The 12,585-nt window shown below is 52.9% G+C and overlaps 1 protein-coding gene across 1 annotated transcript; it reads right to left on the bottom strand.

Moving 5' to 3' along the window:
* Nucleotides 4,608-7,285, bottom strand: ADRB3 (adrenoceptor beta 3). The gene is made up of 2 exons (XM_018041800.1): nt 5,977-7,285; nt 4,608-5,255 (listed from the first exon to the last, which is right to left on the bottom strand). The coding sequence occupies exons 1-2, from the start codon at nt 7,245-7,247 to the stop codon at nt 5,234-5,236; spliced, it is 1,293 nt and encodes a 430-aa protein (XP_017897289.1). The 5' UTR covers nt 7,248-7,285; the 3' UTR covers nt 4,608-5,233.

Raw genomic sequence — 12,585 nt, 5'->3', positions numbered from 1 at the left:
AGCAAATTTGGAAAACTCAGCAATGGCCACAGGACTGGAAAGGGCCATTTTCATTTCAATCTCAAAGAAAGGCAATGCCAAAGAAAGCTCAAACTACCACACAATTGCACTCATCTCACTTGCTAGCAAAGTTATGCTCAAAATTCTCCAAGTGAGGTTTCAACAGTACACGACCCAAGAACTTTCAGATGTTCAAGCTGGTTTTAGAAAAGGCAGAGGAATCAGAGATCAAATTGGATCACAGAAAAGCAAGAGAGTTCCAGAAAAACATCTGCTTCTGCTTTATTGACTAGACCAAAGCCTTTGACTGTGCGGACTACAACAAACTGTGGAAAAGTCTTAAAGAGATGGGAATACCAGACCACCTTACTTGCCTCCTGAGAAATCTGTATGCAGGTCAGGAAGCAACAGTTAAAACTGGACATGGAACAACAGACTGGTTCCAAATCATGAAAGGAGTGCATCAAGGCTGTATATTGTCACCTTGCTTATTTAACTTACACGCAGAGTATACCATGCAAATTGCTGGGCTGGATGAAGCACAAGCTGGAATCAAGATTGCCAGAAGAAATATCAATAACCTCAGATACGCAGATGACACCACCCTTAATGGCAGAAAGTGAAGAGGAACTAAAGAGCTTCTTGAGGAAAGTGAAAGAAGAGAGTGAAAAAGCTGGCTTAAAACTCAAAATTCAAAAAACAAAGATCATGGCATCCGGTCCCATCACTTCATGGCAAATAGACAGGGAAACAATGGAAACAGTGACAGACTTTATTTTCTTGGGCTCCAAAATCACTGCAGATGGTGACTGCAGCCATGAAATTAAAAGGTGCTTGCTCCTTGGAAGAAAAGCTATGACCAACCTAGACAGCATATTAAAAAGCAGAGACATTACTTTGCCGACAAAGGTCCCTCTAGTCGAAGCTATGGTTTTTCCAGTAATCATGTACAGATGTGGAAGTTGGACTATAAAGAAAGCTGAGCGCAGAAGAATTGATGCTTTTGAACTGTGGTGTTGGAGAAGACTCTTGAGAGTCCCTTGGACTGTAAGGAGATCAAACCAGTCAATCCTAAAGGAAAGCAGTCCTGAATATTCATTGGAAGGACTGATGCTGAAGCTGAAGCTCCAATACTTTGGCCACCTGATGTGAAGAACGGACTCATTGGAAAAGACCCTGATGCTGGGAAAGATTGAAGGTGGGAGGAGAAGGGGATGACAGAGGATGAGATGGTTGGATGATATCACCAACTCCACGGAAATGAGTTTGGGTAGGCTCCGGGAGTTGGTGATGGACAGGGAAGCCTGGTGTGCTGAAGTTCATAGGGTTGCAAAGAGCCGGACACGACTGAGCAGCTCAAGTGAACTGACCATATCCATTTACTGACACCTATTTGTTTTGGGCCACACCACGGGCATGCAAGATCTTACTTCCCTGACCAACCCGTGCCCCTGCAGTGGAAGTGCACAGTCTTAACCACCAGACCGCCCGGGAATTCCCCTGACCAAACCGCTTCTAGGGTCACTTCAAGTTTCTCCACCTCAGGCCGGCTTGTAAACTCGGTCTACATCTGTTGTACTTCACACAGCCATCAGGGGGCGCCTCGCACCGCTTATGCCTTGAACGGAGCACAGACGCTCGCAGAAACGCTGAAAAGGCAAAGCTCTGCCTAGGGGCTTCCCAGAGGTTGATGAGAGCCAGCCATCCCGGTCACCTTCATTCCGCTTCTAAAGGCAAGAGAGAAGAGAAAAATTTATCCTCCGTTTACTTTATAGATGGGGAAACTGAGGAATGTGTTTTGATTTTCTTTCATCCCATAATAGGATGAACTATGAAAAAGCTGATGGCTTTCTGGAGTTGCTGCTAATCAAAGTTTTACATCACACCTCAACTGCTCACTAGCTGGCCTAAGGCAGACTATCCCCACGGAGTTTGGCAGGGGGCTAGGGAGGCCATTGGCAGGTCTGTACACCCTCTGCCAACTCCCCCTTCTCCGCTGGACAGACACACAAACACAGACATACTGCCCCTGCCCAGGGGTCTGAGAAGAGAGCCTAGACCTCTGGCTTTTAGGATGGAACCATAAAGGGCACCATTTCCATGGCCTTTACCTGTGCCCGCAGGCCGAGAGAAAGAAACTGCTAGACGCCCTAAAGGCTGAGAAATGAAGCTGGTGTGGAATGTTTGCCCCATGACTGCCCACGAGGACCACAGACTGCACTTACCACTGTTCCCCAGAACAGGGTTCCCCAGCCTCTGGTATCTAAGGTCTGATGACCTGAGGTGGAGCTGATGTAATAATAATGGAAATAAAGTGTACAGTACATGTAATGCACCTGAATCATCCCGAAATAACCACACACACTCCCACACACACACTCCATGCTTTGTGAAAAAGCGGTCTTCCATGAAACCAGTCCCTGGTGCCAAAAAGGTTAGGGACTGCTGCCGCTAGTGGTAGGGAACGTGCCTGCCAATTCAGGAGACATAAGAGACGTGGGTTTGATCCTTGGGTCGGGAAGATCCGCCAGAGGAAAGCATGGCAACTTACTCCAGTATTCTTGCCTAGAGAATCCCATGGACAGAGGAACGTGGTGGGCTACAGTCCATGGGGTCGCAAAGAGTCGGACACGACTAAAGCAACTTAGCACACATGCACACCCCAGAACCTAACACGGGAGAGTCCTAGGAAAGCCTGTTTTCAACAACACCCTCCCCCTAACTCTGCCTGCTCCTCAGCAGTCTCAGAGGTTGCAGAAGGCAGGTTCCCTCTGAAAAAGCCAATCACTCCTCATCCCGCATCCTCCAGCACAGCCCCTTCCACCTTGTTACTCCTGCTAAGGCAGAGCCAGTGGTTCCACGGACCCTTTTTCCCTCATTGGTTCCAGGTGGTGCCGTGGTAAAGCATCCACCTGCCATTGCAAGAGATGCAAGAGATACAGGTCCAATCCCTGAGTTGGAAAGATCACCTGGAGGAGGAAAGAGCAAGCCACTCCAGTATTCCTGCCTAGAAAATTCCAGAGGAGCCTGGGGGGCTATACAGTTCATGGGGTGGCAAAGAGTCAGGTGCAACTGAGCACACACCACCACTAGCACCGTCTGCAAGTCTTCACTTCTCTTGGTTCAGAGGATGGTTGTTTGTCTTCCCCAGTTCAAGTGCTCTGGACCCATGCTACAGAGAGCAACCCACTCGACATCCAAGGGTATAAATCTCCCTCGGCCTGACACCTGACCGCAAGTTGCTGGAGAAATGACGGGAGCGGCTGGCTGCCTCTCCACCTGTCAGACACAGTGGTGACAATTAGCAGACGGAGTCCACAGCTCCAGCGCAAGTCTAAACACTCCAGAGGAGGCTGATAGCTGGCACACGGGTGCGTATCGAGTAAGACTCGAGCCCTGTGAGCCCCTGGATGGCATTCAAGGACAATTCTACAAACCAGAGCTCCCTCCCTCCCCCTAATCATTCTTCTCCCCCGCCTAGCACCCTGGTACCGACTGGACAACTTCCCTCAGCGATGTTGGGAAAATATCCAGAGATGGGAAGAGAGAGGAGGCCCTCTTACTTATGCTCAGGCTAAAGCGAGACTTCCTTCTCTGCTAAAGGTTCAACAGTTGAGTCCTTGCCAAGAACCCTTCCACACCTCAGACACCAGAGATCTCGTACTGCTCTGAGTGAAGAAGGAGAAAGTCATCTTTGGTATGCAAACATCCTAAGAAATAAAACCTGGACTTCTAGACAGAAGAAAGGAGCTAAGGCCAGGTCCAGTTCACAGGGAACACCCATATGTGGAAATCCACTGAGCTTATCCTCAGGGTCGATCAAAGTTTTATAACCCTGGAGCCCCTGAAGATAGCCAATCCATTGTAAGCTGCCGTCACTCAGCTCGTTCAACTTTTAGTGATTTACTGGCTCTCCCGTAAATCAGCCTGCACAATGGTCTCTGCTCATGGAGTCTAAATAAGAACTCACAAAATGACCCGGGGGTTACCATAGAAATTTTCTTTCCCTAGGAAACTGCCTGATAAGATTCATAAAATTGGAATAAGGGGAGAAAAAATTATCAAGGAGCTCAAACTTATAACTCCAGTTTTAGTTCAAGAAGATAATACAGATTTCTGCTGCCCAGGAAAGGGAGTGGGAAGGTAGAGGTTAATAGAGGTTATGGAAAGGATAAGAAATGTCACAATATATTTATAACCCAAGAACATCTGCCCAACACAAACAATGGTCTGTGCCGCCCCACACACGTACAGCACCGGACAAAACTGGTTCCTGGTGGCAACGGGATGTTATGAATCCACCTCTGGTTTGTAGCGCAAGGCTCCATGTGCCCTGATCCCTGGCACAGCAAACCCCACCCTCCTGCCGACACTTCAGTGAATCCCGTGGGCAGAATGGCCTCCAGGGTAGGGAGATCGGAGTATCAAAGGCTCAAACTCTGTCTCCTTCACCCCAAAAGACTTTTCATTGTTTGTTTCATGAGGATCAAGAAGAAAAGGACAAGGATTAGGCCTAATTTATTGCCTCTGTCACAGAGTCAGCTCTATGAAAGGAGTAAGTGGATTATGCAGAGAAAACAAAGGGAGAGAAAGAGGGCGACGAATACACTGCATTCAGTAACATTTATTCATTTGATTTCTAAAGGAAAAGGGACCCATTCTAATGGTTCACCTTCCCACGAAATCAGGAGCGCCCCCTCCCCACCCCAAACTCCAAAGTCCTGAAACTGCTGTGAGGTAGGTGTGTCTACAGTGAGGAAGCCACGGACAGAGGCCCAAACCGTGACCTTCCCCCTTCCTCTTCTCAGCCTGGGCCTCCAGCACCCCGGTGGGTTCCTCAGGGTCTGGGAGGCGGAAGGAACAGAATGAAGGTGCCCGCCTTGCCCCCGCGCACACAGCTCCCGAGTGAGACAGGGGCGGGTGCCGGGACTAAACGCAGCCCAGCTCCTGCCCGTGCGGCTGCGAACGGGAAGCGAACGCGCGAGCTGCTGAGGTAGCGGTGAAGTTCAGGGCTGGGGTTTAGAAGACTTCTCTCAGAAAGAGAGAGCCGGCGAAAACCCACTTGGTAAGGATTTCCCCTCCCGAGTCAGTCCCCCCGCCTCCTCCCAGGACCCAGTCGGCAGGCTGGGGAAGGGCAGAGTTTTCCAGCTGGGAAACCACGGGGCTCATTCTGAACCGATGCCGGCCAGAGGCTTTCCAAAGGTTCCGATCAATGGAGCTGTTTCTTCAAGGCCTAAGAAAGTCCGCAGGAAGCCCTGAAAAAATGGAGATAACAGTACCTTGGGGTGAGGGGGCAAAGGGTGGGAACAGGGAGGAGGTGGGGGGTTGGTCAGAGACCTTGGAAGCTCCTCTGGGACCCACCGAGCCATAAAGCCCACCCCCAACTCCAACCCGACCTGCTTCCTACTGGGGAAGAATTCGCACTCACAGCTTCCTCAGCCCGGCTAGCCTTCATTCCGGAAGCGAATCCTCACCTTCGGGGCTATCAGACTTTTCAAAGAAACCAGAACTGAGCCCGAAGGCTTGGGGACGGGCGCGGGGATGGGGTGGGGTAGGGGATGGGGGGTTGCCCTCTAGTCTCGGCAAGTCAAAGCCAGCTCGCGTGATGGTAAGAATGTTGGGCAGACAAAGAACTGAGCTAGCAAACCAAAGCTGGAGCTGACCGGTCGAGCCGGGGGCCCTCCGCACCTCGGCACCTCCGGGCGCACTGTTGCTCCTGGGCTGGAGAACCACCCGTCCGCCTCCTTTGCTTCCACCTTCCCCACCCCCCATCTCCGCCCGGGCAGGGTGGGTGGGAAACGGGAAAGGAAAGGGCTCTGGGTTCCACTTTGATTCCCTACTCTGTGCCCCCCTTGTCTTGATTGCAAAGACCCTCCCCAGCCCCATCTTCTCCTCCCGAACCCCGAACTTAAAAAAAAAAAAGTTGACCAGCGGAGATACAGAAAGCTTCCTGATCCCTTCGCCTCGATTACCTACCCGTCGAGCGGTGAGGGCTGCCTGGGGCCAGCGGGGCTGGTCAGGACCCTGGGGGCGCCGGAGGGGGCTCGGGGCGGGGAGGCAGCGGCGAGGTGCTCCTCCGGCCGGCAACGACACAGCAGGCGGCGGAAGGCGCTCCGAAAGTCCGGGCTGCGGCAGTAGATGAGCGGGTTGAAGGCAGAGTTGGCGTAGCCCAGCCAGTTAAGGGCGAGGAAAGTGGGGCCGGACACCAGAGAGGGGCCCCCGAGGGCGCGCACCACGTTGACCACAAAGAAAGGCAACCAGCAGAGAGTGAAGGTTCCCATGATGAGCCCCAAGGTGCGCAGGGCGCGGTGTTCCCGCAGAGGCAGAAGGCGCGCCGGCCGCCGGCCGTAGGAGGGCACCCCCGCAGGCGAGGCGTACGGCCCCGCCGGGCCAGGGGAGCCGGAGCGAGAAGGAGCCGGCGGAGACTCCTCTGGCGGGAAGCGACCCAGCTCCCGGCGCAGCAAGCGCAGCTGGCGCGTAGCCACCACGAAAACTCGTGCGTAGACGAAGAGCATCACCAGAAGCGGAAGATAGAAGGAGACCGAGGAGGAGAGCAGCGCGTAGGGCATGTTGGAGGCGAAGGTGCAGCAGCGCGGGTTGGAGTGGCAACGCTGCGCCTCGGCATCTGCCCCAACGCGCCACCATTTGCTCATGATGGGCGCAAACGACACCGCGGCGGACACGACCCACACCAGCACCACGGCTGCTCGGGCGCGGCGTTTGGTGACCAGTGCGCCGTAGCGCAGCGGGTTGGTCACGGCCAGGTAGCGGTCCACCGCCAGGGCGCACAGGGTTTCGATGCTGGCGGTCACACACAGCACGTCCACCGAGGTCCACAGCTCGCAACCGGTGACGCCCAGGGGCCAGTGGCCGGTCAGCGCCAACGTGGCCCCCGGGGGCACGACCAGAAGCCCCACCACGAGGTCGGCTGTGGCCAGCGAAGTCACGAACACGTTGGTCATGGTCTGGAGTCTCGGCGTCCGGGCGATGGCCACGATTACCAGCAGGTTGCCTCCCACGATGGCCAGCACCGCTAGCGCCAACAGCGCCCCCGCCAGCGCCACCGCCCAGGGCACCCCTGGCAGCCCACTCGCGTTGGCAGTATTGGGTGCCAGGGTGGGGATATCTGGCCACGGGGTCAGAGAGCTATTCCTGGGAGGCCACGGAGCCATCCCCGCGTCGCGAGTGGGGCGGGAAGGAATGAGGGAAAGGGTCTCCCAGCTCACCCTGCTCAGCGGCGGGGGCATCGGGGCGTGGGAGCGATTACCCCGGCCTGAGCCATCTTCCCCAGTTGACCGGCGAGAACACACAGTCTCCGCGCCACCCCCACCCGTTGGGTGCCACCGCTGGGGAGGGGATGGGGGTGGGGGAGTGGCGGCCCTTAAAGGGGCAGCGGCCAATAGTCTCCACGCTGGGCCTCCTGAGGGGGAATCGAGCCGTGGGGACTGAAGCCAGATGGACGCCCGCCTTTCCTATTAGTCAAACCCCCAGTAAGATTCGTAAGAGTCAAGTCACGCCGTGTGTTTTCTGCTACGACGTGTCCCTCTCCTGCCGTAACAGCTGCCCGCTCTGATGGCACTGGCTTTCTGGAACTCTATACCAATTTCCCGGGAAGGTCCGGGAGCATCTCTCGGAAAGGAAGAGCCCCCGCCCCCTTACCGCGTTGGAGGGAAAGGTAACCCCCTGGAGGTAAAGGAAAGGACCCACAGCAGCCCCTCCTCCGCGCAGGCATCCTCCTCTGAGACTCTGTAAGTCATAGAGGACACCGGCTTCTTCCATCTTCTCCCAAGACCTCCTTCCATGAGATCTGGCCCCTACCCTTCTATTTACTTACCTCCCCTGTCATTCTAGTCTTACTTTTCTTTCTCTCTTTTTTTTTTTCCCCCTTTTCAGCTACTGAAAAAAAAAAAAAAAAAACACAACTTCCATTTTCCAGGAGTCTTTATGATTGCCTGCTCATTTGAGTTTGGATTTGACCTCTGAACTGAGCCCAGGATGCTACGAGTTTCCATTTCTGTTTTCCCCACTCCATGTTGCCCCTTCCCCACACTTTCCACGGAGAAAACTTCTAGATGGACCCCTTCTCTTAAAACGCTTCTCTTGTAATGACTGTGCTGAAAATGAATGAATGGGGATTTCTCTGGTGGTACAGTGGATACCCTGGTAGCTCAGATGGTAAAGAATCTGCCTGCAATGTGGGAGTCCCGGGTTCGATATCTGGTTGGGAAAGATCCCCTGGAGAAGGAAATGGCAACCCATTCCAGTATTCTTGCCTGGAAAATCCCATGGCCAGAGGAGCCTGGTGGGCTATAGTCCGTCGGGTCACAAACAGTTGGACACGACTGAGCGACTAACACACACAGTGGATAAGAATCTGCCTACAAATACAAGGTACACAAGTTTGATCACTGGTCTGGGTAGATTCCGCATGCAGGCAACTAAGGCCCTGGGCTGCAACTTTTGAGCCCACGCTTTGGAGTCCATGAGAGACAGCTAGTGAGCCCCTGTGGTGCAACAACTGAGCCCAAGTACTGCACCAGGCCACCACAGTGAGAAGCCTGTGCCCGACAAGGAGCAGTGGCTCATGCTCACCACAATTAGAGAAAGCCCGGCAGCAATGAAGACTCAGCACGGCCAAAAAGAAACAGTGAAGGCGACTTCCTCGGTGGTCCAGTGGCTAAGACTCCACACTCCCAATGGAAGGGAGCCCGGGTTTGATCCCTGATCAGGGAACTAGATCCCACCTGCCATGACTGAGACCCAGGGAAGACATAAAAAGAACCAATGGCTTCCAGGTTGAGGCTTATCCACCATCACTCCCAGCTCTCCACAAATCTTCCGTCACCGTGGCAAAGTTTTCTCTACTTCCCTGAAGATTTTATTCATGAACTTTTAAAAATTAGAAGACATTGGGGTGAGGACTTCGCACATTGCATCTCAGAGTATGTGGCACCGCAGGCCTGGCACTTGAATGCCTGCTGGAGTCTCTTCTACAACGACATCAGAGGTTCCCCGCCCCTAAGAAGCCCAGGACCTCCTCCCCACCACCCCACCCCCGCCCCAGACCGAAGACTGGTTCTCAACCAAGCTCTGTCTCTAAGCCAGTTCCTCTCAAATTGGGTGTGGAGAGATGAAGCTGAAAAACACACCCCTAGGTTAAAGTTGAAGGGCAGGAAGATCTGATACCCTTATTAAGTCCTACCAGAACCTGATCCTCAGCCATCTTGCTTCCTCTCCCAAAACAATGGGAGAAAGGGGGGGAAATATCATGGAAAAAGCCTCCAGGGCCATGCCTTAGCAAGTCTCTTTTGAAGAGCTCTATATTTCAACAGTACCCTGTCGAGTCACTGGTCTCAGCAATCCCTCTGGGAGGCCCAGCCAGGGGCTGTGAGTCGGAGAGACTGGAGGCGAAGTGAAGACCTAAAATTATCCCCAAGGAAAAAGAACCCGTGTCATCTCCCAGGGACCCCGTGCTCACCCACGAGCAGGGCTGGTCAGTGGCTCCCAAGCAAATGCCTTCCGTGCCCAGGCTATACCCCCAGGCAGGCCCAGCCTCTCCCCTTCACCCCTCGCACCATCCTGCCAAGCAGTGCAGGTCCCACTTGGCCGGAGTCTTGACCGAGGCCTCTTGCTGACCATCAGGGCAGTCCCTCCCAAGTCAGGTTTTGCAACACCCGAGTGCTGCCAGTTATCTCCAAGGGGTGTCAGAAGATTCTCAAAGAGTAACCTCTAAGACAAATACCAGCCATTCAGCAAGGTTTGGGGTTTTTGTTTTTTGTTTTCAGGACATCTGAGTTGGTTGGGGGGAAAGGAGAGGGGTGATAGGAAGTCAAGTCGCTTCAAAGGCTGCCGTGGCTTGAGGGGTGACCTTGTTAATCTGAGGAAGTGTGTTCTAATGTTTACGTTTCAAGAAAGACAAGATTTCCCAAACCACATGCGTGTGCCTGCCTTTGAGGAATGATTAGGCCTATAACCAACGGAGATTGTGGGGAGAGGAATTCTGGCCCCTGTTTTGAAGGCTTTTAGGCGCCAGCAGACAGCAGTGCCCAGCACCTGGAGAGCTTTTCCTCTGCTCTAGCCCATCCCCCCAAGGTTATCAATCTGGCCGGCCCATCCCCAACCCTGGCCGCCGTTCACCCCTGGCCTTGGGGCCCCCGAAGGGAGGAGTCCATCTTTCATCCCTTGGGTCTCTTCTTGTGCTTCTGTGTGTCTTCATTTTATGTTTTGAACCCATAATGCATTCACATCATTCAACCATCAAAATACACAAAATCATTTACTAGAAAATTGCCTTCACCTCAGTTTTCAACTCCCTAATAGTAGCCACCATTAGTCTCCTGTTTATCTTTCTGCTAATATTTTACGTAAGGTCAATAAAAAATATATATGCCATTGTCCTTTATTTTCCTTTCTTTTCAACCCAAATAGTAGTAAAATATACCCACTGTCCTGAACCTTGCTTACCTTAACAATATATATCCGTGATTCTTCCATACCAGTGCACAAAAGCCTCCCATTTTCAGTATTCCATTGTGGGGATATACCATAATCTACGAAACCAAACAGCTACCGATAGACATCTCACTGACTTCCAGTCGTTCCTAATAGACGACGTTGCAGCACATTGCTTGTAATCATGTCATTTCACACACGTGTAAGTATATTTGTAGAATAAATTCCTGTAGAATCACTGTATCATGCAGTATACACATTTGCAAATTTAAAAGATACAGCCAAATTTCTCTCTCCAGGCGATGTACTCATTTACCCTCATGCCAGTGTTTCTGATGGCCTGCCAAGGGTGGGAGGCAAGTGACCCACTGCCGGGAAGTCATCCTAATTGCTGGCCACAGGGGAGTTAAACTGCCCAGTCTATAGGGGTCATCCAACTGTGGACAAAAGTATGCATTGCCCAGTGAGAGTTTACCCTGGCCCTGGGCCCCCAGATGACCTTTGTCCTGTGCCCTTGGAGGCAGACTGGGAATGTGGGCCTCTGAAGCTACTGAGTTCAGGCCACTGCTGTTTCTGTACTGGGGGCTCCGAGGATGCAACAGGTCATCCTATTGTGTCAGGGGCCAGTTGTGTGATGGCCTGTGATTTGAAGAACTCAGTCAGCAGAAGCAGAAGAGGCAGCTGCCGCCTTGCTCTGTGGGCAGAAGTTCTAATAGCAGGATGTGCTCTCCTGCACTTGATTGCAGCTCGTGGTCGATCCCCTGAGCACCACAGCTGGGTCCACGTACATGTGTGTCTGTGCACGTGTTTGTAGGAGCCTAGCTCAGGAGGCTGAGCCTTGCGCTTTGTCCAAGGCTACCTGTGTTCAAGCTTTCCCCCTCCGTCCTGTCTTTCTTCAAACATCATGTGTAGGTGTGACTTCTGAACAGCTGACTTTCTAATCTTTGCTTCTCCTTCAGTCACAATCAGTCCGGGAGGGTAGGATGATGGTGGCACCGAAGAAGAGCTAAAAGTTAGGGTCTGAAAGATCCAATCCAACACCAACATTGGAAAGAATGAAAAAGTTGAGGTCTGGGGGACTTCCCTGGTGCTTCAGCAGTGAAGAGTCTGCGCTTCCATTGCAGGGGACGAGGGTTTGCTCCCTGGTTGGGGAACTAAGATCCCACATGTCACGGGGCATGGCCAAAAACTAAAGAAAAAGAAAAAGCTGAGGTCCAAAGGGGAAACTGAGGCTGGATCGAGATCACACAGGAAAGGTTCACTCGGGCATCCTAGGGTCAGGAGGGTGAGGGAGGGAGAGAGCAGATGAGGGTGCCCACCAACCCCCAGATCCTGCAGTCACCCTGGAGGCTGGCTGACTTCGGTGCAGCCCACTTCTCTGACTGATCAAGGAGGCAACCAGGAAGAAGGCAGACCCGCTGTGCTGCTTAGATCCGTGGTTTCTTCCATCCCTCTCCCTGAGAGGGAAAGCTCGAACAAGGCAAGAGCCTGCCTGGTACTCAAGCCACACATTCTCTGGCCTTTCTCTCACATCAACCCAAAGGGGGCCCGTGCTTGGAAGGACAGGGAGCAAAACAAGAGGATGGCTTCTTCCCCAAACAGGAAACCCATGTCTCAAGTATCAGACCCTCCAATTAAGACAAAGCCTGGAGCTTTCTTTCCCATCTGGGAAGAGGAAGGAAGCTGAGCCTCACAAAGGCTCTGGGGTGGCCAAAGCCCATCAGAAAAGACCCCCTTCTGGGGGTGGTCAAGGTCCAGGTGCCAGCGGAGAGGCTATGGCAAGGGAAAAATGTTTCTTGTTTTTCATAGGGAAGTGCCACTCTTTTTTTTCAATCCCAAGGGGAGAGAAGGCATTTTGCTGCAACCGGGAGGAGAAAGAGGAGGAAGAGGAGACTGCCTCGGGGCTGCCATGCGGACTCTGCTGGTGGGGGTATGGCAGCCCGGGGCTCACTGGGCACTTTTCTCTCTGCCAGTCCCCACATGGCCACCTGATGCAAAGAACCAACTCATTGGAAAAGACCCTAATGCTGGGAAAGATTGAAGGTGGGAGGAGAAGGGGACGACAGAGAATGAGATGGTTGGATGGCATCAACCCATCCCATAGAGAAAGTTGGGGTTCATTTCGTTCGACGG

This window comes from Capra hircus, chromosome 27 (assembly GCF_001704415.2).
Source record: "Capra hircus breed San Clemente chromosome 27, ASM170441v1, whole genome shotgun sequence".
NCBI classification, from domain to species: domain Eukaryota; kingdom Metazoa; phylum Chordata; class Mammalia; order Artiodactyla; family Bovidae; genus Capra; species Capra hircus.
Note: the sequence above shows the minus strand (reverse complement) of the source record. Positions and strands in the feature narration are given on the sequence as shown.